General features: G+C 42.8%; 2 protein-coding genes across 5 annotated transcripts in view; one reads left to right on the top strand and one right to left on the bottom strand.

The window, feature by feature from the left end:
* The window catches only part of LOC125090801 (zinc finger protein 705D-like), a 121,027-nt gene that overhangs the window by 83,652 nt on the left and 12,441 nt on the right, over positions 1-24,934 (bottom strand). For all 4 annotated transcript variants that reach the window (XM_047713899.1, XM_047713871.1, XM_047713880.1 and 1 more), the window contains one exon: positions 24,195-24,273. The gene's annotated coding sequence lies outside the window, so the exon portion shown is untranslated. The remainder of the gene's footprint in view (positions 1-24,194; positions 24,274-24,934) is intronic.
* LOC125090856 (beta-defensin 130B-like) lies at positions 1,474-7,861 on the top strand. Its single transcript, XM_047714020.1, has 2 exons — positions 1,474-1,531; positions 7,680-7,861. The coding sequence occupies exons 1-2, from the start codon at positions 1,474-1,476 to the stop codon at positions 7,859-7,861; spliced, it is 240 nt and encodes a 79-aa protein (XP_047569976.1).

Genomic DNA, 24,934 nt, shown 5'->3' on the forward strand with positions numbered 1-24,934 from the left:
GCTGGAGGCTGGGGAAATTGGGGAGATGTTATTTAAGGGTTCAAACTTACATCTAGCAAGTATGTTCTGGAGATCTAATGCAGAGCATAGTGGTTACAGTCAGTAACAATGTATTTTGAACTTCAAAGTTATAGAGAGACTGGATCTTAACAGTTCTCACCACAAGAAAGAAATGATAACTGTGACCTGACAAAGATGTTAACTAACACTATAGTGGTAATCACACTGCCACACATAACGGCATCAAATCACTCACTGTACATCTTTAACCTTGGCATGTTATAGGTCAGTTATTAAAAAGAAATTAAATAATTACACATTAACAAGAAACATGAAAATGATCAAAAGTAGCCAAAACAGAAGACATTAAAGTATATAAAATATCCCCCCCCAAAAGCTGGTATCACATATGAAAGTTTATAAATGAAAAAATAATTTAGATAAATGTATCATTAAGCTATTGATCAGCAGGTAAATTAGCTTTAGAAGATCTGATTTCAGGTCAACTGATTCTTGGCCAAAGGCATGTTCTTAAATTTTTAATACACTGATTCTACATGGAGGGGCAGGGTGAGAGGTTGGGAAGTCTAAAGCTGTGTGCATACAATCTTTGGACAATAAATTACTGAAGAAACAGTGTGCTCTTGATCTTTGATGTTTTAACTCTCCTGATCTCACCATCCTTGTCATGTGGGACAGTAACAGAAAGGATTAGTAATAGATGAGAAAATGTTACTTTTCAGTGTGACCTAAGCCTATTTACCTTCCAGGTACTATTAAGAACATCATACACGTGGGTCACCTGGGTGGCTCAGTGGGTTAAAGCCTCTGCCTTCGGCTCGGGTCATTATCTCAGGGTCCTGAGATAGAGCCCTGCATCGGGCTCTCTGCTCAGCAGGAAGCTTTCTTCCTGCTTCCCCCTCTCTCTCTGCCTGCCTCTCTGCCTACTTGTGATCTCTCTGTCAAATAAATACATAAAGTCTTAAAAAAAAAAAAAGAGCATTGTACACATATGACACTAGTCTCTTTTTTCAGGAATAACTTGAAAATGCAACTTCTTCTTCTATTTTTAAAACAGTCCTTAGGCAATTGTTTTAACCTTATTGTGGAAAAGAGTATATTATGGAAGAGTTCCTTTGCAACTCAGAGTACTTTTGGTAATAAAGACTTTACACTCACCTGACCGTACTTCTTGGCCTCCTTCAAAAGACGACTGGCCAAGGGCACTGCCCTCTGGGGAATTTGAAATCCCATAGGAAAAGTAAAGGGTTAACCATCTAGTTTCCTGTAATTAGGTTAATTTGTCACCAAATTAAAAGACTCCAGGGTTTGGAAATATTCCAATGAAGGTTGTTTTATTTTCATACTCGTTAAGCTTCACTGACCAAAAGGAACCTCAGTTCCCCGGAAGTAAACAAAAGGGCCTGTGTTCCACTATCCCCGATCGCTCGCCTTTGTACTGGGTATTCCACCATGGGACTCCATTCCCTTCTTTCTGTGCTCTTCTTCTTTGTGACTGTAATCCCAAAAGGTAAGATGGTGGAAAATTGTAGGTTTCTTAGGAGATAGTGCACAACTGTGGGTTTCTTAGGAGGTCTACTGGGATGCTCTGTGCCCATTTTAACTCAGACCCTAATGCTCCGCCTTAGGGAATCCAAAGTCCATCATGATCCTCTCCCTTAGAACTGATGAGGCCAAAACTGCAAAACCAAAGATTTCCATCAACAGAAAATGAGATCCAAGAGCTCAATGCTTAGAAAGTGGGGCTCAAATAAAGACAGAGGTAGAGAAGCTGTGACATATGACTTAAGGCTTAGCAAACAAATCAAGTAGCCTTTACCAGATCCCGATCTCCAAAAAGGAACATGCAAAGGGCAGCTCTTGGTTCAAGCTTGGCCAGTGAACAGAAGCAAAGTCGACTCTGTTGGTGAGGAGTATTTGTGAAGGGCAGAAGTTAGCTCCTTAAGATAGAGCTCCACAAGAAAGGACTGCATTAAGTCCACAAGAAAGGACTGCTCCCTTAAGCAAAAGGGAGCAGGGGAATTTGGAAAAAGCATAAACAGTGGAATAAAGCATCAGTGGCAAAAGTTTAAACATAGGAAAAAATACAAAGAAAGCATTTTAAGAACATGAATTATATATATTTTTAGGACCCATGATTCAGAATTTTGAATATGACAATGTAGACTCAAAGGAAAAGCGGAATGTGGTCATCTTCGGGCTGGTTCAACCAGATCCTCATAAGAACTGATAATTCCTCTCCCCACTGTTAATGACAGGATGTTCACATCTCTCGAAATAATGTCTGTGGTCACTGAACACAGATGAGGTCTGGATAACTCTCTTGCTTTGTTGGTTCATCTCAAAGATTCTTTTAAATATAATCAACAATACTCACTTGTTTGATCTTTGCCTACTCTGTGGATATCTTGGGATCTACCTGACATACAGTTGTCTCCAACTAAAGGAGTTTATATAATTCTCATTTGATTCTCAGTTCTGTCACAAGAAGACACAGTTGCAGGGAGATACACTTGTAGTGACATCTAATGTAAAATCATACAATCATCATGCCTTAAAACTGGAAGGCGATTTAATGGCTAATTCTTTAATTTTACAGATAAGAGAATCCAGGTCTACATAAAGAATATGATTTTGCTGAGGTCACACAGGTAGTGGCAACAAGGCAGCTAGAACCATCTTTAATCTGGGTCAGTTTTGGTTCCATCGACGTACAGGTGTGGATATGCCCATAAAATGGTAATCCTGATTTCTCTCAGAGTTTTTACCTCAAAATCTCCTAACTAAATACTGAGGAATCTAAGCAGATTCCTATGTTTCCTCTTTTAGAAGATACAATGTCTATGAAACATTTTATTTCACTAACCTCCAAATTCTTTCCTTCACTGTTTGAGGTAAGCATGTTAAATGGGCTAAATGTTCTGCCATTATTTTTGGACTATTAATCCAATCTTTAGATTCTTCTGATCTGTGTTCCTTAAAATCAGATAAACTGCTATCCATTCTGAAAGCATTTGCCACAAGAGAATTATGGCTGCAGAGTTTATGAGAGAATAGGTTTTGCTCATGCTAGCCCTCCACCGTCTGAGCTAAAGTCAGCCCAACATAAATCACTGTCTGCTCCCCCAAGTCACAGCCCATGTTACCAGCTGGGTCTTTTTTTAAAAAAGTTAACAAAGAATAGATCTCCTTGGAGTAGATTTTAGCCAAAACCCACCGATCTAGTGGGGAAATTGACGCAGCAATGGTTGTCGTAGTGAGGGAAGAACACTGAGAAAGAGGCTGTCCTAAAGCAAAGGCCAGAAACGATTTCTGGTAAAATAGGATTCTAGGAAACCTAGGCCTGACATTTAGAGAAGTTAATACAATAATGACAAGACTCGATACTAATAAATAGAATGGTGCATCCAAAGTAATATAGTGGGGGGATACCAGACAGTCTCAAACAGACTGAAGTCAAGAGGTTTTAGAAGAAACAGGAGAGAGAATGTGTGTGGGGTCAGAGTACCTTACTGTGTTCAATGGCAACAAAGACTGACTGAGCCCTCCTGTTGTTCTCACGCTGGGTCTTTCACAAACACCTGGAATACGGTGGGAAACAAAGGAAAGACAGACATTGGTCAAATGATTACACAAATTAAGGGGCGCCTGGGTGGCTCAGTGGGTTAAGCCGCTGCCTTCAGCTCAGGTCATGATCTCAGGGTCCTGGGATCGAGCCCCGCATCGGGCTCTCTGCTCCGCAGGGAGCCTGCTTCCTCCTCTCTCTCTCTGCCTGCCTCTCTGCCTGCTTGTGATCTCTCTCTGTCAAATAAATGAATAAAAAAAAAATCTTTATATAAAAAAAAATGATTACACAAATTAATATATAATTATAAAGTTTAATAAGCACAATGGACAGGAACAAAATACTATGAGTGCCCCTAACATGTGGTCATTGTCTTGTTGGCAATGTCAGAGACTTCCCTGAGGCATGCCTTTTGAGACCCAAACAGAAAGATAAGCGTTAGCTGATGGATCCCTTTCGAGAAGCAGTCAACACTGCTGGCAAAGGAAGATGCCGGTCCAGTGTTGCTGTTGGAGAAGAGAGCACAGGAACTGCAAGAAGGCCGCCATGCTAGTTGGGTACAAACTAGCACTAGTTCATACTAGAAAATGTGCCAGGCATTTCATGGAATTATGTGAAGGTAGAAGCTGTAACTAAAGCTAATTCTGTGGGGGTGGGTGGGCATTTTAAGAACAAGGAGGGTAAGACAATCAGACTTTATATATGAGTATGTAAAGTCTATATATAAATTTCTAGTAATAGACATTACTAGTACCTAAATCACACAGGGGCTCTTGATTTATGCACACAAACTAGGCTTATCTATGGATTCCTGACAGGCTGCAAACTTGACAGGTCCCTTAACACATCTGGCTTCTGTTTCATCATTCCAACTGTCCTGTCCTCAGAGTCTCTCTTCCTGGTTCCATTGCTGAAGTTGGTTTGAAATTTACAGAAGCTTCCTTCTTTTCTAACCTTGGGAGAATCATCTTTTGAGGTAAACACATGGAATTAAGCCTGAGAAACCACTAGCAACTGTGTGAAAATAGAGAAAATGTATAAAGAACAAATGTTAAGAATTAGGAAGTAAAAATTCCCAACTTTTCCATCTTATAATTCCGGTGATCTAATGGTAAATAAGCCTGGTCTAGCTCTCTGTCCATTCTTTAAGTCAGGATCAGGCTCAGACTGTGCTCTCTCTGTCAGATGCATAAATAAAATTGTTTCAAGAAATCAAATAAAAAAGGTCACTGTTTTCATGGAGAAAATTTCTCCAAAGAAACTACATAATCCAAACAGGAAAATGTTGGTTTACCCACCTATAGTCCAAGGAATGTTACGTGATCACTACCTGAGCATAGATCGTCATGTGTCTCTCGAAAAGAATCCGTGACATCTTAGGAAAGAATATATACACGTATTTTGCACATACAATTATACACACACACACACACACACACACACACATATCTGCTTGAGAGTAGGGGCATAAAGAGGTTAGAACAGCATAATGCTTTTCTTTAAAAGATTTATTTATTTATTTATTTATTTATTTCGGGGGGGAGGGGCAGGCTAAGAGACAGGGATACAGAGAATCTCAAGTAGACATTTGATGAGCGTGGAGCTTGACCCGGGGCTCCATCCCACCACCCATAATAGCATGACCTGAGCCAAAACCACCAGCTGGATGCTTAACTGACTGGATCGCCCAGGTGCCCCCAAATGGTGGAACTCTTAAATTGATTGATTAACCCCCTGAGAAGTAAGACAATTTATAGCATTCTTCTTATACTGACTCTGGAGAATAACATACTATTTAAGCATACATATTGGACGGGAGCAGAAGACAGCTTGAGCTCTATGTTACCTACAGAAAAGAAAATTGCCAATCTCTTTCTTAGCTGATAAAGGTCCAGGAAGAGCCCACCCCATCCAAACCCTGCTCCCCACCCCCTCCACTAGAAGAAATAGAACAGCTAATAACTCAATAAGTTCTTATGCTGAAAAAATCATGTCCTTTTTGAGGTTAAATGTATTTCTCTTATTTTAGTGTGATTCTATGTTTTCCCCATTTCATCTATGGAAATTTATGCTGTGATGCCATATGAAGTAAGGGTCTACATCTTCTTTTCCCAACAGCAATGATTAAACATGTATCCCTTCTCCTGTTGCATGTGATACAACCATTAGGACACACTGATATCCTATCAATTCTGAAATCTATTAGACCATTCTCTCCAGTTGCTCTGTATATCTTACATTATGCCAGTGAGTGAAAATAAGTGTCAGTATCTGGGAAGAAATGCCCTTTCTTATGAACCACATAATTTAATATTACCTTCTATGCCTGCACAGAAACATACGTCCCACTCATTCTTAGAAGGGAGGGTAGAACTCTTGGGCTTTGGTTCAGGTAACACCTTCTTAAATCAAGCTTCGGATTCAGTAGAGAGCACATCCCTGGAAGGATGAATTGGTCTGAGCCTGCTGATTCAAGGGAGAGGCATCTGCCAAGAAGAGAGAGTGGTGCTGCCCTAGACCACAGACCGTATCAGGAAGTTGAACTTTCCAGTACAATGCGTGAAAGACCACCCTGCTGCCTCTCACTACGTCTTTCCCCGTACCAAGAACTTCTGATTTTAGTGTTGTTAGGAACCTGAAAATGGCCCCATGTGTTACATAGAGCGCCTGGACAAAGTTATCCCGGGGGAGACTAAGCTGCCAACAGGACCCCCATGCAGCAGACCATGAGCCTGTGCTCCGGGGAGACGGGGCGGTGCGGCCCGGGCCTCGCACAGCTGTCTAGTGAGAACTTCAGTTCTCTCCCTGGAGGACAATTTATCCTCCAGAAGTGGCCCAGCAGAGACAGCGCCACAAGGCCTCGCCTGAGGCCTTTCTCTTGTTGCCTGGAGACCAGGAGTTTATGGAAGGCCAGCCTGCGGCCTGGGGGTGCGGGACCCCAGCCGGCACAGGGCTGGATCCTCTAGCAAGGCTAGAGCAGTCTCACACACATTCTGAAAATTCGGTTACAAAAGCCTGTGTTGGTTTATTTGGCTGTTATTTTCCTACAGAACGCAGAAACAATTGCAAGAAGTTGATTCATATACCAAAAAAAAAAAAAAAAAAAAAGGTTCAGAGGCACAAAGGGGGTCAAACGAGGAGTAAGACATAGAAGTCAGGCAGCAAAGAAGCCAGACCCAGTATGTTACGGGAAGCAAAGACAGCAGGAGACGTGGGCGGGCTAACATGACAGTTAGGGGACTGACCTCTATTAATGGATGTAAAGAGAGCGTGTCTCTTTGTGACATCCGCTGGGATCCACAGGGGAAAGGAGGAAGCCTCGTTATGCCTGAAAGGCTAGTGGCAGGACCCTGAGACTAAAGGAAACTACCCCCTCGAGGCGCACTCAGTTCCATGCTTCTCAGTGGCCAAATCAATTAGGAAAACAGCTACATTTAAGGAAAAGTGCTTTTCAGCTTTTAAAAGAAATTCTTTCCTGTATCGACAGATAAGTGGCATTGGACAACACAGAAAGTATGTTGTTTGACTAGTCCTGTGATGGGGACTTAGGTAAGGCAGACGCTATAGGATCGGGAAAGTCTCTGGAAGAGGTGCCAGACACGTTCCCTGGGACAGAGATGCTGTCAGCATGGATGGGCGATCAGCACAGACAGAGCCATGGAAGGATGGATCCTTCCTTCAAAATAGTGCTTCTCAGTGAAGGTATCGGCATTTGGGGCAGGACAGGTCACAAAGTAGGAAATCCAGGAACCTCGTGCTTTACCCCCTAAATACCAAGGATGCCTCCCCAGTCCTGGTGGCAACAACAAATGGAGCCAACATTTCACAAAATGCAAATGCCTTGGATGAGGACAACTCTCTCCAAGCCTCTCGAAATCAGCCCGCCCCCTCCAAGATGTCCTGCACTCTTAGCCCTCCTCCCCACAAAAGGCGCCCTTTTTGCTGAAATGCCTGATCTTTTCATTTGGAAACACCATCCCTTCTATCCCAAGGCCATCCTTCCGTACATTTATTGCTCTGGGTGCGTGACTGATAATTTGACGGCCACTTAATCTGCTGGTGATTTAATGATGTCAACTCTCTTTCTGTGCAGCAAGGCCTAGTGTTATTTCGGGGCAGAAACAGTGTGTCCTTTTGAAAGGGGTGTGCAAGGATGGAGGCTGCACCGCCACGGACAATACCACTGCTGAATGCAATGACGAGAAAAAGTGTTGTAGGAAGTGGTGGGTGCTCCTTCCCTACCCAACACCGGCTCCCAGAACAAAATATCCTTAGTGGGAACAAGCTGGAAGCCCTTTGAACTCCAGAACACCCAGATACAATTTGCAAAGCCCTTTTTAACCCACCTTGAGTGTCTCCCTTGGGAAATAAATGTCCCAAATCCGCATGTACTTGTCCCCAGGGAGTTTCTTTTTCATGCACAAGACGCAACTACATGACAGAGGAATCTCGGACCCTCAGGGTAGAGAACATTTATGGAAAATGATAAAGACAGAAACTTTAAATGGGTAAAAACTGAAGGATATGGACCAGCAGTAGGTTGTGTCTGACTACCTCAAGTGGATTATCAACCTCCCACACCACCTGACTCTGGACTAACACTAGAGACCTCCAGCAGCGACGGGGATGAAGGTCTCCCAGCCACGTGGTCTTGCAGGCACCGTCCCCGGGAACAAGGCATACTGCACCGGTCTCAGCCACTCAGGCCCGAGGCTGGCAGCCCCTCCTCGGCAGGCAGCCCCGCAGGAGGGGAATGGGACAGCTGCGCCCGGCAAGGAGGCTGTCTGCTCAGGGGAGCTGGATGGCTGAGGAGCCCAGAACCCAGCATGCTCAGTAAGTCCTTTCCGGATTCACCATCAGATAATCCCACCTCCTGGCTGGAATAATTCCCACCGTCATCATTACAATTCTGGATTCATTTCTACTTTATGGCTAAGCAAATTCAAGGGCAAGAGGCCAAGAATGTTACACAACATGAGTTCCACAAAGATGGAAACAATTACCCCACAAACAAAATTCAAGGCTTTTGTTTTTTTTCTTTTCTTCTTTTTTTTTTTTTTTAAGATTTTATCTGTTTTCTTTATTTGAGAGAGAGGGAGTGAGCGGGAGGGAGAGGGAGAGAGACTCTGAGGCAGACTCCGTGTTAAGCCCAAAGCAAGGTTCCATCCCACCGTGAGAGCACGACCTGAGCTGAAACGGAGACGGAGACAGGAAGCTTAACTGACTGAGCCACCCGGGCGCCCCAGGGCTTTTTGTTTCTTGACCAGATAAATGTCTTGCACACAAAAGCTCCCCTCCTGCCTATCTGCATGGCCCAGAACCACACCACAGTCTCCTGACGCCTTGTGTTGATGAGGAAAGGGTCTGGAATCAGTCATATTTATGTTAAGACTGTAGTTCCCTTGCTTACCAGTCACCTGACTCTGAACTATTTAACCTTCCTTTGCCTTAAAATTCTTCTTCAATAAATGAATGAAATAAACAATTTAACTTCTGGGCTTGTTGTAAGGATTAAATGAGATCAAGTACACAAAGCACTTGGAGCAGGCAAGTGAGACCCCGGGGAAGTCAGCCGACAGTTGTGTCCCTTTTCTCTTGTCCCTGAAGCCTAGAGCCGAAATAAATCATTGTACTTCACAGTCGTGTTATTTTATTATCAGATGAGGCATAGATTACCAATTTAAAATAATGCCACAAAGTATATTTAAGATTGAAAGACTATATGGGAAACAATTATTTCTTTGATATTTCAGAAGAAACCACTGTGAAAAGTTATAACTGTTTAAAGTTATAGTTTGTATTATAATTACCATTACCTTCTGATATCCAAAACTGTATCTGTTTAATAAATATATCCGATTACTCCTATGAAAACCAATATTAAATAAGCAAGTTAGAAAAGAAACTAAAAGAAAGTTTTTATTGATAATAAAGTTGATATTTCAGTAGCATTAGGTAATTCTTTCTCATGACACAATAGATTAAAATAAGTAACAATATCAAGGGGAGGGAGTGACATGACAAAGGAAGCTAGAATTTTATTTTAGTAATGGTGTGGTGGATGGTTAGCATCTCTGAGAAATCATTTCTCCCAGAGCCTCGGCTCTTCTCTGTTCTTCCTGACCTTGTGATCCCATAAACACATCAAAGCTTCCCTCTGGACTCTCTATCATTACTTAGAATGCTGCTAGGCACATACTCAACAATGCACGGGGTTTCAAATCTTGGTTTCAAATCAGAAACACACAGAGAATGCAACTGGAAGTCTCAGCTGCAGGAAAACGCAATAAGCCATAATCGAAGCCAGTGTGTGTTGTCAACAATGCATTGACTGGAACATTAATGATACTTCCGAGTGTCTCCTCTCTCTCAGTTCAGAAGGACTGACATGAACAGCCTATGCCCTTTGTCGAGGTTACACCTAGCCGGGGCATCAGCTGAGATGTCCGACTGCCCGAGTGAGCAGTCCCGTAACATTGCAGCTGGGTCCCACTTACAGGCCTACGCAAGCAGAGTAGGATGCAACCTCCACGGGTTATTTCAGACATGAGAGAGTAAACATCTCTTATAATTCAAATGCGTTTTCTGGAAGCGGGTGAGAATAATGAAGTTATCCTTCACTAACATGCTCACATAGTTTAAGCTAGCGGTTAGCTACTGCACTATTTCAGAAGTGTTGGAAACAGTATTGAAGACCATCAGTAAAATATTCACGAATATCAGTGAATTGGAATCAGGAGGCCTTAACTCTAGACCTCAGGGCAACAATGTCCGGTAGAACTTTTGACAATGATGGGAACTCTCTGTTTCTGCCTTGTCCACTGGCCACATGTGGTTACAGAGCACTTGAAATGTGGCCAGTGACTGAGAGAATGACTTTTTATTTTATTTTGTTTTATTTTAATTAATATTAATGTAAATAGCCACACGTGGCTAGTGACTCATGTCACACAGCAGAGCTTTTGAGCACTGAGCCGGTGCAGTGACCCAGTGATGAAGGACCTGGGCTCTGGAACAGGAGGAAGTCTGTGGACTCAAATCCCAACTCCAGCCCCACCAGTTATGTGACCTGGCGTAGGTTAGGTGACGCTCACCTGCGAAGTGCTCTGAGCTGGTCATTCTTGCAGGGTCTAATGAATACTCAGCTTCTAGCTTTCCCTTGAATTTTTATAATATTTTCATGATAACCTTGGAACCGGCTGGGGAGCACAGGAACGCCTCGTCCCGGGGTCTGTGAACTACTACTTCAGGTGTTTTTTATTTTTTTTATTATTTTTTTTTTTTTTTAAAGATTTTATTTATTTATTTGACAGACAGAGATCACAAGTAGACAGAGAGGCAGGCAGAGAGAGAGAGAGGAGGAAGCAGGCTCCCTGCTGAGCAGAGAGCCCGATGTGGGACTCGATCCCAGGACCCTGAGATCATGACCTGAGCCGAAGGCAGCAGCTCAACCCACTGAGCCACCCAGGCGCCCAACTTCAGGTGTTTTTTAAACATCTACCCTTTGTCCCAGATGATGAGCAGCTTGAGGACAGGGATGTGTCTTATCTGCAGCCTGGACATGCAACTTGCCACATGGTGAGTTAATAAGTATTACTGAAACCATGGGTGATATGAGATGAGCGGACACCGGCTGTAATTTTCAGGTTTTACTGCTACAGCAGATGACTTGTGAGAACTTATCTCTTGCATCTCACGATTGACCCAGAGCAGGCTGTCACTGACTGGGTGCGGAACAAGAAGCCTGAAAACTGACACGTGAGGTCAGTGGTTCAAGCCAGCGGAGGGAGGTTCTCAGTGTCTGGCCAGAGAAGCGACAACAAGCTCTGGAGACAGGACCTTACAGTTACTTCCTGCCGGGTTTGGCCAGGACAACAAGAGTACTTTCATCAACCCTATAAGTATTGTGCACTCAGTGGCAGAAAAGATTTCACCAGCAACAGCAATGTTCTGTCCAGAGTGGCCCCCTCCTCTGAACGCTGAGTGGGACATGGCTGGGGTCCCCACCGACCAGTTTCTTGCTACATGCTGGGAGAGCTCTGGAGAACTATCTTCATGGCTTATCACTTTTAGTCTACTGCTCAACACTAGTTAATGTTTTATTATTTTTTAAAGATTTATTTATTATTATTTATTTTAGAGGAAGAGAGTTTGCATGGGGGGAGGGCAGAGGGAGAAGAGAATCTCCACTGACTCCCCACTGAGTGTAGAGCCCAACAAGGGGCTTGATCCCAGGACCCTGAAATCCCAGCCTGAGCCAAAACCAAAAGTCTTATGCCCAACCAACTGGGCCACCCTGGTGCCCCAACACTAATGTTTTAAACACCATTTCCTAAGGTATTTTCTGAGAAACATTACTGCTGTAGGAGATGTTAATAAACATGCCATGATACATAGCTTATGGTTATACACATCTGAGAGCCGCATGACACCAAAATCCTGCCTTTGGGAGAGTTACAGTAAAAATCAGCCAATTACAAAGAAAAAGTCAAACTCTCACTCTTCACAGATGACATGATATTTTATGTGGAAAACCCAAAAGACTCCACCCCCAAAATGCTAGAACTCATACAGGGATTCAGCTATCTGGCAGGCTGTAATGCATAGGAATCAGTTGCATTTCTGTACACTAACAATGAGAAGAAAGAGAAATTAAGGAATCGATCCCATTTACAATGGGATCCAAAAACCATAAGACACCTTGGAATAAACCTAACTGAAGAGGTAAAGGATCTGTACTCTAAAAACTACAGAAAACTTATGAAAGAAATTGAAGAAGACACAAAGAAATGGAAAAACATTCCATGCTCATGGATGAGAAGAAGAAATATTGTCTATGTTACCCAAAGCAATCTACACTTTAGACATAATCCCTATCAAAACACCATTGACATTTCTCACAGAGCTGGAACAAATAATTCTAAAGTTTGCATAGAACCAGAAAAGACCCCAAATAGCCAAAAGAATGTTGAAAAAGAAAACCAAAGCTGGTGGCATCACAATGCCTGACTTCAAGCTATATTTCAAAGCCGCAATCATCAAGACAGCACAGCATGGTACTGGCACAAAAACAGACACATAGACCAATGAAACAGAATAGAGAGCCCAGATATGGACCCTCAACAATATGGTTAACTAATCATCTACAAAGCAGGAAAGAACATCCAATGGAACAAATACCATTTCTTCAACAAATGGTGTTGGGAAAATTGGACAACAACATGCAGAAGAATGAAACTGGACCATTTCCTTACACCACACATGAAAACAGACTCCAAGTGGATGAAAGACCTACTGGTGAGACAGGAATCCATCAAAATCCTAAAGGAGAACATAGGCAGCAACCTCTTAGACCTCAGCCCCGGCAACTTCTTCCAAGACTGTCTCTAAAGGTAAGGTAACGAAAGCAAAAATGAACTATTGGGACTTCATCAAGATAAAAAGCTTCTGCAACACAAAGGAAATAGTCAAAAAAACTAAAGGGCAACCAACCTCCCGTTCCTAAAAGGCATGGGAGAAGATAGCTGTAAGTGACATCAGATAAAGGGCTAGTATCCAGGGTCTATAAAGAACTTCTCAAACTCGGGGCGCCTGGGTGGCTCAGTGGGTTAAGCCGCTGCCTTCGGCTCAGGTCATGATCCCAGGTCCTGGGTTCGAGCCCCACATCGGGCTTTCTGCTCAGCAGGGAGCCTGCTTCCTCCTCTCTCTCTGCCTGCCTCTCTGCCTACTTGTGATTTCTCTCTGTCAAATAAATAAATAAAATCTTAAAAAAAAAAAAAAAAAAAAGAACTTCTCAAACTCAACGACCAAAAAAAACAAAAACAAAAACAAACCAAGAATCCAGTCAAGAAATGGGCAGAAGACAGAAACAGACATTTCTCCAAAGAAGACATCCAGATGGCCAACAGACACAGGAAGAAGGGCTCCATATCACTTGGCATCAGGGAAATACAAATTAAAACTACAGTGAGATACCACCTCACACCAGTCAGAATGGCTAAAATTAACAAGTTAGGAAACAACAAATGCTGGTGAGGGTGCAGAGAAAAGGGAACCCCTCTTACATTGTTGGTGGGAATGCAAGCTGGTACAGCTATATATATATATATATATATATATATATATATATATACACACACACACACACACACACAATGGAATATTACTCAGCCATCAGAAAGGATGGAATCTTACCATTTACATTTATGTGGATGGAACTGGAGGGTACCATGCTGAGTGAAATAAGGCAATCAGAGAATGACAATTATCATATGGTTTCACTCATATGTGCGATATAAGAAACAGCTCAGGGATCGTGGGGGAAGGGAGGGGAAACTGAATGGGAAGTAATCAGTGAGGAAGAAAACCATGAGAGTCTTTTAACTCTAGGAAACAAACTGAGGGTTACTGGAGGGGAGGTAGGTGAGGGGATGTGGTAACCGGGTGATGGGCATTAAGGAGGGCACATGATGGGGCACCTGGGTGGCTCAGTGGGTTAAGCCTCTGCCTTCAGCTCAGGTCATGATCTCAGGGTACTGGAATCAAGCCCCACATCAGGCTCTCTGCTCAGCAGGGAGCCTGCTTCCCCCTCTCTCTGCCTGCCTCTCTGCCTACTTGTGATCTCTGTCAAATAACATGAAAATCTTAAAAAAAAAAAAAAAAAAAAAGGAGGGCACGTGATGTGATACTGGGTGCTTAAATGCTACTGATGAATTACTGAACTCAACATCTGAAACTAATTATATGTTGGCTAACTGAATTTAAATTTTAAAAAATCAGCCTATTAAAAGATTCAAAGTGAATTAAGTTCAGGATTTCTCAAAGTTGTCGATATATTTTTATATGTTAAATTTATTTATAATACAATTATTATTATAATAATTATTACTGAATGCTTAATAGGTGCTACATTTGGAATTTTGTTTCTGTAAAAGATCAAACAGTAAATATTTTAGGATTTGCGGGCCACATACAGTCTTTGTATAGCTTTGGTTTTTGTTTGCTCATTTGTTCGACTTATAGCCATTTGAAAATGTAAAAAAAATTCTGAAAGCTCCCAGGTTTAAAATAGATTTTTGCTTCCTAAGAAAATCTAGCAGCAAAAAATAACAATTTTCTACTTACATGGGACTTTCTTACATTCTTGTGGGAGAGAAAGATGGTTAATGACCAACTTAGCTTTTAAGATAAATAAAAGTCCTACTTTATATGTGTGCACAAGTATTTACACATTTGTATGTAAGTATATGTACATGTGTATGTGTGTATATACACACACACGTATATACACATGTACATAGGGGTGTGACGTCACAGAACCCGCAGGGAAGGGGATCCAAGAAGCGGGCCTGGCGCGCGCCCTGCAGGCTGGAAGGCTGGAGCCCAGCCGTCTCGCGAAGGGCACGAGCTGTCCTGCGACGCGTCTCTGTGTAAAGATTAAAAAGAAGCCGATGCAGCCGGAGCAGAGCAGGCAAGAGGCTGCGTGGGAAACACAGCTCGGCAGAGGGAAGGTGAATTCCGGCTTTGCAGACAGAATACAGTCAAAGCTCTGCATTTCATTGCCATCCCAGGAACCCGCGGATGGTTTGGACAGCAGGGACCCGCTCACCTGACTGAGTTCTAGAAAGAGCGGCCCGGCCGCGAGGCGAAGAGCAGACGGTGCACCGGGCGAGGGAGGCGGCGGGAGCTGGCGGCACCGGAACGGGGGTGGACAGAGAGTAGACTGGGCTGGATTTATCATATATTCTGAAACTAGAGGAACAAGATCTTCCAATTAATTGGAAGCGACTGTAGAAATCGCGGAGGCTGCTGTCCAGTCTGGTGGCCAGAGCAACCCGCCTTCAGGGGATGGAGACGACGCCGCGGGAGCCCGCATGTCAGCAGCCCGGGCGAGAGGAGTCGCTTTCCAGCGGCCTCGTGCGCCCGCGCGGGAGAATCGGTTCTGTACGGGTTCGCGAGCCGGAGCTCAGCCCGAGACGCGCACGTGGGACACGACGGAATTCAGAGGGCCCTGACCGACGTGACCTCCCAGTGGTGCCGCCCAGGCGCGGAGTCGCGAGCCGAAGGGTCAGGGAGAGAGAGCACTCCACAAGCCGACGGAGAAAAGAGAAAACCAGAGTGTGCTGGAAGCCGAGAAAGAACTTTCGAAACAGAGGCCGTGACTCCAGCATTTCCTTCTTTGATTTCCCCAGGAAACACCTGTCACGCCCATGCTACTGGCTGCGCTGGCTCGCAGGGCCGCTGTGACACGGGACAGCACGCGGGTGCGCGGGTCTCCACCGCTCAGCCGAACCGTCTCCCAGCCCTGGTGCCTAGAGGTCGGAGATCCAGGGTCTGCGGGGCCGCTGCCCTCTGACACCACGAGGGAGAATGTACTCCTGGAATTTGCTGGCATCTCTGGTGTTCTTGTTTGTGGCAGCATTAGCCCATCTCTGCCTTCCTGTTACAGGTGGTGGTGGTGGTGTGTGTGTGTCCAAACGTCTTCTCTCTATCCAGTCACACTGGAGGAGAGTACCGCCCTACCCCAGTGTGACCGCTTGTTAGCTAAATCCAGCAGTAGAGACCCTATTTCTAAATCAAATCACATTCCGAAGTATTGGGGGTAAGCACCTGCACATATGAATTTCGGAAAGATACTATTCAACCCATTACACTGCTTCTGCGTGTAATATGCTTTGGGAACAGCTGGTTTGCATATATTTAATAAAGCCAACGCATGGCAAACGTAGGATTAAAAATGTCCGCCATGGTATTATAATTAATATATAACTATAAAATATATCTAGATATTGATGTCCTATTTTCTTTGTTAATCGAGGATAATGATAAGTTGAGTTTTGGCATTTTTACTGAATGCCCAATCTTTTTTCGTTTACGTCAAGTTTGGTTGAATTCAGTTACACTGACATTTTCTGACATAACAAACTATCAGATACTAGCATTTCAATAATAAATGATCTAGAACATTCTGGGATTGTTTTTCTCATGAGTGTAAATGCTTTGATAAAACTGTGACCATGCATAATTGTGAAGATACTCCTGATACCTGAGGAACTTCACATCTATCATGCTGAGTACTAGTTATGTGCTGTGCGGGGGGGGGGGGGGGGGGGGGGACTAGAGATACATATCAAAGGTTGAAAAGACAAGTTGGCTCTTAGACCCATCTCTAGAAATGGCATTTTGAAATGAATACTTCATTTCTACCCAGTTTTTATCATCTTTCTTTCCCTTCAAATCAAATGCACTCGAAACAAAATAAGGATTCAATAAAGAACAAATCTGGCTAATGTAGGCCCTCTTAGATTTGAATAATTCAAACAAATCTGTTCTTTTGAATTTAATTAATACTCTGTCATTTTACTAACTTTTCAAGAAAAATCTAAAATTTTAAAAAACCTTGTAAATATGACACCATTGCCATGGAAGATAGTGTATTAGTTAAAATTCTTATGCTTATGACACTCGGAGTTGACACAGTCTGGGAAATTGTATCAGACGCAGAACAGGGGAGATCAGACCGTGGGAATGAAGCAGCCCGTTGGCGCAGCTGAGCTCAGCAAAGTGGACCGCTCCTTATTCCTGCAGGCTCTGTGGAACTCAAGATGGTCACAGCACCTGCACTTGAGAAGGGACAAAGACATTGCGTGGCTATGACACTTTTTCCACTTTCAACAATTTTGAGTTTCCAAGACAGCTAAAAGTTATGGCAGCTTTCACAGGAGGCACAGCATTACGGAAAAGAATCAGAAATCTATCATAATATTGAAAATACAGGAGCCGGCGGCATGCTAATGCAACTGGGAGAGTGAAGCAAAAGACTGATGAAGACAGTTCCAGTTTCCTTTTCCCAGAAAACTAACATTTAAGGTGATTCCAAACTGACCATCCAAAGTAAAATAATGAAAATAAATTAGGAATGGGTATTTTAAATTCCAATCATGTATATCATTTAACATCAATAAACATGGTAACTGACTCCCCAGTACTTCCTATAGCCTCAAGACTCTCTTACTAGAAGCCACGTGCACAATGTCCCTATTATGTGAAGCAGCCCAAAGAATCATCTTAAGTCATAGTTCTTTGGTCCAGATTCAAAAACAAGGGGGCACCTGGGTATCTCAATGTGGTTAAGTGTCTGCCTTTGGCTCAGGTGGTGATCCCAGGTCTTAGGACAAGCCCTGCATCCGGCTTCTGCTCAGTGGGGAGCCTGCTTCTCCCTCCCTATCTGTCCCTCCTCCTGCTTGTGCACATGCTTGCTCTCTCTCTCTCAAATAAATAAAATCTCTAAAAAAAAAAAAAAAAAGATTTCTCCCACGACCTCATGAGCTTCTCATGAAGCCTGGATTAAAGTAATTTTACCTCACAACACATTATTTAGAGCCTATTCAAGGCCATCATTTTCTTACAACAAGTATTGAAAGAAATAGGAAGTTTCAAAAATACTTATTGTATTTTACAGACAGATGGATTTGAGGGGTCAAAGAGAATCTTGCTGCTCTTCCCATGCTTACCTGGATCCAGGTTCATTTTCCTGAGAATGCTTCTAGTTAAAATCACATGAGCTCTTCCCAGGCCCCAACTGGAAAAAACCCCTCACCCCATTTCTACCTAAATTGTCTCTCAGTCCATCACATCTGTGATTTTACTGAAAATCACCTGAAGTCATTGGTGGAGTAAACAGATTAGGGAGAAAAAAAAACCATAATAAACAAAGGATGAGATGACTAATTCTAGCTAACCATGATTGAAAACCCACTGAGTGGAAGGCAGTGTTCAAAGGGCTTCCTTTGACATACAGCAATTCAGTAATGTGGCAGGATACAAAATCAATGCACAGAAATCAGTTGCTTTCCTATACACTAACACTGAGACAGAAGAAAGAGAAATTAGGGAATCGATTCCATTTACAATAGCACCAAAACCATAAGATACCTTGGAATAAACTAACCAAAGAGGTAAAGGATCTATAACTAGAAACTACAGAACACTTATGAAAGAAATGGAAGAAGACACAAAAAGATGAAAAAGCATCCCATGCTCATGGATTGGAAGAATAAACATTGTTAAAATGTCTGTACTGCCCAGAGCAACCTATGCTTTCAACACCATCCCGATCAAAATACCATTGGCATTTTTCAAAGTGCTGGATCAAACAATCCTAAAATTTGTATGGAACCAGAAAAGACCCTGGATTGCTAAGGAAATGTTGAAAAAGAAAAACAAAACTAGGGACATCACATTGCCTGATTTCAAGCTATATCACAAAGCTGTGATCACCAAGACAGCATGGTACTGGCACAAAAACAGACACATAGACCAGTAGAACAGAGTAGAGAGCCCAGATGTGGACCCTCAACTCTCTGGTCAAATAATCTTCAGCAAAGCTGGAAAAATATCCAATGGAAAAAAGACAGTCTCTTCAATAAATGATGCTGGGAAAATTGGACAGCAATATACAGAAGAATGAAACTCGACCATTCTTTTACACCATACACAAAGATAAACTCAAAGTAGATGAAAGACCTCAATGTGAGACAGGAATTCATCAAAATCCTAGAGAAGAACATAGGCAGTAACCTCTTTAACATCGGCCACAGCAACTTCTTTCAAGACATGTCTCCAAAGGCAAGGCAAATAAAAGCGAAAATGAAATTTTGGGACTTCATCAAGATCAAAATCTTCTGCACAGCAAAGGAAACAGTCAACAAAACAAAGAGGCAACCCACAGAATGGGAGAAGATATTCGCAAATGACACTACATACAAAGGGTTGATATCCAAGATCTATAAAGGACTTCTCAAACTCAACACCCAAAAAAACAGATAATCAAGTTAAAAAATGGGTAGAAGACATGAATAGACACTTATCCAATGAAGACATATGCATGGTTAACAGACACATGAAAAAATGTTCATCATCATTAGCCATTAGGGAAATTCAGATCAAAACCACATTGAGATACTACCTCACACCAGCGAGAATAGCAAAAATTGACAAGGCAAGAAACAACAAATGTTGGAGAGATTGTGGAGAAAGCGGAACCCATTTACACTGTTGGTGGGAATGCAAATCGGTACAGTCACTTTGGAAAACAGTCTGGAGTTTCCTCAAAAATTAAAAATAGAGCTGCCCCATGGCCCAGCAATTGCACTCCTGGGTATTTACCCCAAAGATACAGATGTAGTGAACAGAAGGGCCATCTGTACCCAATGTCCATAGCAGCCATGTCCACAGTCACCAAACTGTGGAAAGAGCCGAGAAGCCCTTCAATAGATGAATGGATAAAGATGTGGTCCATATATGTCTCCATCAGAAAGTATGAATACACAACTTTTCCACCAACATGGCTAAGTGATATAAGTCAAGCAGAGAAAGTCAATTATCATATGGTTTCACTTATTTGTGGAGCATAAGGAATAGCATGGAGGACATTAGGAAAAGGAAGGGAAAAATGAAATGGGGGGGAACCAAAGGGGGAGATGAACCATGAGAGACTATGGACTCTGGGAAACAATCTGAGGTTTTCAGAGGGGAGGAGGTGGGGGGATGGGCACGGATTGCATGGAGCACTGGGTATTATACACAAAAAATGAATCATGGAACATGACATAAAAAACTAACGATATACTGTGTGGTGACTAACATAATAAAAACTAACAAACAAAAAACCAAAGTGCTTCTATGATTTGACTTTTTCTTTTTTCCTTCCAAAGATTATATGTGGTGTAGACTACACTCATTTCACAAACGAGAAAACTGAGGTGCAGAGTAAGTGTCCTCACCTAGGCTGCAGAGCAAAGGAGCAATGCGGGGTTTTCCAGTCCAGTTCCCTGAAGACCACCCCCTGACTCAGAAGCAGAGGGAAATGCCATTGGCTTCCCAGGCTGGGAGAGGTCAGGGAAGGCAGCCACAGCTCACAGAGGAAAACCCAGACATGGCTCTTGGCTTCCCGATCTCCACAGGCTTCTGTGCACACAGCAGTGTGTATCTGAAATTTTCTAGGCACCCAAAGAGCTCTTTCTCTCACAGTTTATGCCAGAAGACCTCCACCCAAACGTCAAGAGAATGGGGAGATGAGGTAGAACTGAATCGCACTGTCCCCAACATTTCACTTGGAACTGGAAGCTCCAGGGGGACAGTCCTGTTTGGGCTGTTTGGTTTCCCCAGATGCCTCATTCCCTTAACAAATAAACGACCACCTCTGAGAAAGATCAAACAGAAAACCACATCTGAGGGTTTTGTGGGTTTTTTTAAAGTATATCAGGATTTCTTTTCTTGTTCCAAGGCCTGTCCCTAAATGCCCCAAATGTAGAAACTGCACTTGAAATTGCTTGATTTTTAAAGCAAAATATAATCCATCCTAACCATGAAGGAGCTGCAGATCCCACAACCATGGCGCCGGAGGAATTCGGGGTTAACTGAGCCGTCTGCATTGTCGGGTGGGGGATGCCGGGCAGGCGGGGAGAGCATTAAACTAAAAATAAAAAGTTTAACATGCTTTCCAAAATCGCTGAGCATAAGGATCTAGGACTCAGTGATCTCGTGAATGGATCAGAATGGTCTGGAGGGCAGCGTGGAAACAGGTGAGCTGGAAATTTTCGCAGAGGCGCAGACACTTCTGATCCCACTTTAGAAAGACTGAAAAGCAAAAAAAAAAAAAAAGAAAGACTGAAAAGCGACATGACTCATCTCTATGTCCAGGGCACTGACACCAAGCGGGACTTGTTTAGGACAATTAATATAAAGAGCAACAGTTCTGAAAGACCGGGCAAGGACCCAGCTGCGGTGAAAACCACCAGTGCTTGAAAACTCAAGGGCTAACCGGGGACTGGGCTTTTCATCCTGTTCTAGTGGGAACGGGGCCTAAGGAGGGACCGACGCACGTTGTCACATGGCCAAGGGCTGACACGGGGTTATACTCTGAAGGGGGTCACGGTCTTCCTTCATGGCCGTCCGTCTTCACTATCCCTTCTGTTCCCAAAGTCGGCAGCTTCCGCTCTCAGTGACCTTCCCCCGCGCCCCTCACCGTCCCACCCCCGACCCGAGTCCTGGCTCTTCTTCCCCAGAGTCGCTGAGGTACTCTGAGAAGAGCCGAAAGCTGGGGTCACGGTCCCTGCAGGCGACGGCATCCGTCAGCCCGTCCTTACTAATCCAGGGGCATGTTCTGAGGGAACCAATCAGTCGTTTCCAGGGAAGCTCCCTGGCGGGAACTGCGCTCATGCGGAGCGCCCCGCACGGCACCTCAGGGAGGCGGCTGGGCTCCGGCGGGCGACAGATGGGACCCCACGTGGAAGCGCAGGTGCCCCGCTGCAGGGGACGGTAGATAAGCAGTAATAATTCGTAGTATAAAAATTATACTCTACATGTGCCAAGCTACCTATGTCGCAGACAGTATTTAGGACACACTTACGCTAAACAGTTATTCATTGTCTACCCGAAATTCAAACTTAACTGTATGTCTTGTGTTTGGTTAGGCAAAGAGGAGGTGTCTCTCAGGGCTTCTCAGCTCCCCACGCACAACAAGCCGCTCGGCCGCTCTCCCGCTGGGGCTGCGAGTCCGCGGACGGCTCAGCTGCAAACGCGCACGCGCGCGGGACTCAGGACGCACCTTCCTACCTCCAGAAATGCGCGCAGGCGCTCTGCTCGCTCGCCTCCAGCACGCGCCTCTGGGCTGTGGTCCCTGGACCAGCCCCCGCCAGCACCCCCGGGGTGCTCGTTAGAAACATGAGTCTTTCACGGCTCCACACAAATTTTAAGGTTGTCTTTTCTGTTTCTGCGAGAAATCCCACTGATATTTGGATCCAGACTGCACTACATACATAGTCTACATACATACATGCACAGCTGTCCTCCGTGGCGCGAACACATCAACGTCCGGGACCGCGGAGTATCTCCCCATTGACTTGTGTCTTTAGTTTCTTTCACTGATGTCTCCTAGCTTTCAGCACACGGTTTTTCACCTTCTTGGTTAAATTTATGACTAGGTATCTCGTTCTCTTCCATGCTACCGTAAATGGGATCGTTTTCTCAATTTCCCTTTCAGATAGTTCACTGTTAGTGTGCAGAAATGCAAATGATGTTTGTATTTTGATGTTGCACCTTTTCTTTATATTTTGATTTTGTATCTTTACTTTGCAACTTTACTGTTGATCTGCTGATTACTACTTGCTTCACTCAAACTGAATTGAGTAAAACTGTACCATTTAACAATGAATTTGATATATTTTAAAACCAAAATAATTAGAATACTGTGGAATCTGTGTTAGAACATAAAGAGATAACAAAGTAATAGAATTTTAAAAATGCAAAAATGATCAAAATAATAGGTAAATTATATTCTAAGTTAAAGGTGTATTTTGAAATCAGTTAAGAAATTATTCATTGGGTGATATTGGAACAACTAGCTAACCACCTACAATATATCAAAACAAAGTCCAATAAATTACACTTAAAGGGAAAGTTAAACCACAAAATTAAAACTCCGAAATTACTTGAAGGAAATGAAGACAATTAATCACATAATCAATAAGAAAGGATTTTAAGGGTTTCAGAAGAAGGTTTTTCAGACTACTCAGTACACAAAATTGATCAAAATAGAAACAGATGTCCTCTAATTTTTTCAAAGTCTATAATTTTCAGTTGTATTAATCCTATTTGGTTCTGTTTTTCAAAAAAGGCTTAAAAAAAAAAAGATGTAACAACATCCTCATCAGCAAAAAAGGGGCCCACTTGAAATTATGTATCTAGTATTATAGTAAGTTTGTGCTTCTTCAAGTACACGGTCTCCCTGAACTCCATTAAGAATGTATGGTGAGCACGTATGGCTCTGTGAACAGATTCCCAAGGCAAAGAACGTAATCATGGTTAGAATTCAAGGTTATGATTTACGAGCTATATTCATTTCATCATGGTGCTATACTACATTACCATGAACATGGTTTAAAACAAGATGTATACCTTAGACTTCTATAGGTTAGTAGTCTACCCTGGGTCTCACTGGGCTAAAATCAAGGGCTACGTTGCTTCGGGAGGGTCAAGGGGACAATCTGTGTCCTTGCCATCTCCAGTTTCAAACACTGCCAGCATCACTGGTCTGTGGCTCCCTTCTTACAGCTCTGTAGCCAGCAACGGAAGATCGAGTCCTTCTTACATTGTAACTTTCTGATTTTCCTCCATAGTTACATCTCCATGACTCTCCTCCGCTTCCATCCCATTTCCCACTTAAAAGGACCCTTGTCATTACATCGCCCCCATCTGGATAATCTAGGATAATCTCCCTACTTTAAGGTTATCTAATTAGCAACCGTAAATCCATCTGAAACTTTACTTCTTCTTTCCTTGTAACCTAATGTGTTCGCAACTCCCAGAGAGTAGGGCATGAGGGGATAGCTTTGGGGTCCACTATTCTGCCTGTCACCAGAGCTCTGACTTACACCCTCACTTTATAAAAGACACAGTGGTCCAGGGTGATTGGGTGTACTAATGACACGTGTAGTTAACAAGAAGGCCTTTGATCTCTAACTAATTAATTAATATATCTTCATTAGCATTCCATTAATCTCCTATTGTGGTGGGTGTTGTCAGACTATAAAATAGGAGGACTTACCGGCTGTGCGTTCATGAAGCATGGAGCAGGTACAAGAAGGCAGGAGTTCTAAGCCAAAGAACAGTTCTCAAATCTTCACCTGGCAACCAAGTGGGAAAGAATAAAATGCAACCATTAGTATCATCATTAACAGTATCACAGCAAACTAGCAAATTATAACTATATAAATAAAGCATAGTAATACATTTTGGAGGCATATTTTATGTCATTCTTAAGAGCAATGCATTCAGGCCTTAGGGCATTCAAATTTCGACTAAGGCTTTTAAATCAAGTGGTTGTGAAATCATGCAGTTACATAAAACTCTGTTTCCTCTTCAATAAAATATGAACAATACCTATTTGGATAGGTTTTGCGTGATGAGTACTTATAAAGCTTAGAACATAATGTGGCTCCTAGTAAGTGTCTAATAATTGCAGTAATTATTATCATTAAAAGTTGTAATTTAAGGAAGATTATATGCCAAGGAAACTTATCACCAAACTTACATCATTAAAAAAAAAAGTATAATAGGGGAGTGAATAAGTTTTAAAGTGTCTTGATAACCTAAATTTACTTGTGTACAGAGAACCTAGCTGAGAATTTAATAGCCTGAAGTCAAACAGATTTATATCAATTAGGTTAAAGACTCTGGAAATAAGAACTGAGTTTTCCCTTAATGTCCACATTATCAGAAAAGAAAATAATAAAAATAATTTCATCAAGGAGAAGAGGATCTGTCTAGATGCTAATGGAGAGTATG

This window comes from Lutra lutra, chromosome 2 (genome assembly GCF_902655055.1).
Source record: "Lutra lutra chromosome 2, mLutLut1.2, whole genome shotgun sequence".
NCBI lineage: Eukaryota > Metazoa > Chordata > Mammalia > Carnivora > Mustelidae > Lutra > Lutra lutra.

Bases quoted from the DNA above. Each gene is read 5' to 3' on its own strand.
- LOC125090856 (XM_047714020.1), top strand. From the start codon at position 1,474: ATGGGACTCCATTCCCTTCTTTCTGTGCTCTTCTTCTTTGTGACTGTA. The intron at 1,532-7,679 runs GTAAGATGGTGG...CTTTCTGTGCAG, and splicing joins TGTGACTGTAATCCCAAAAG to CAAGGCCTAGTGTTATTTCG.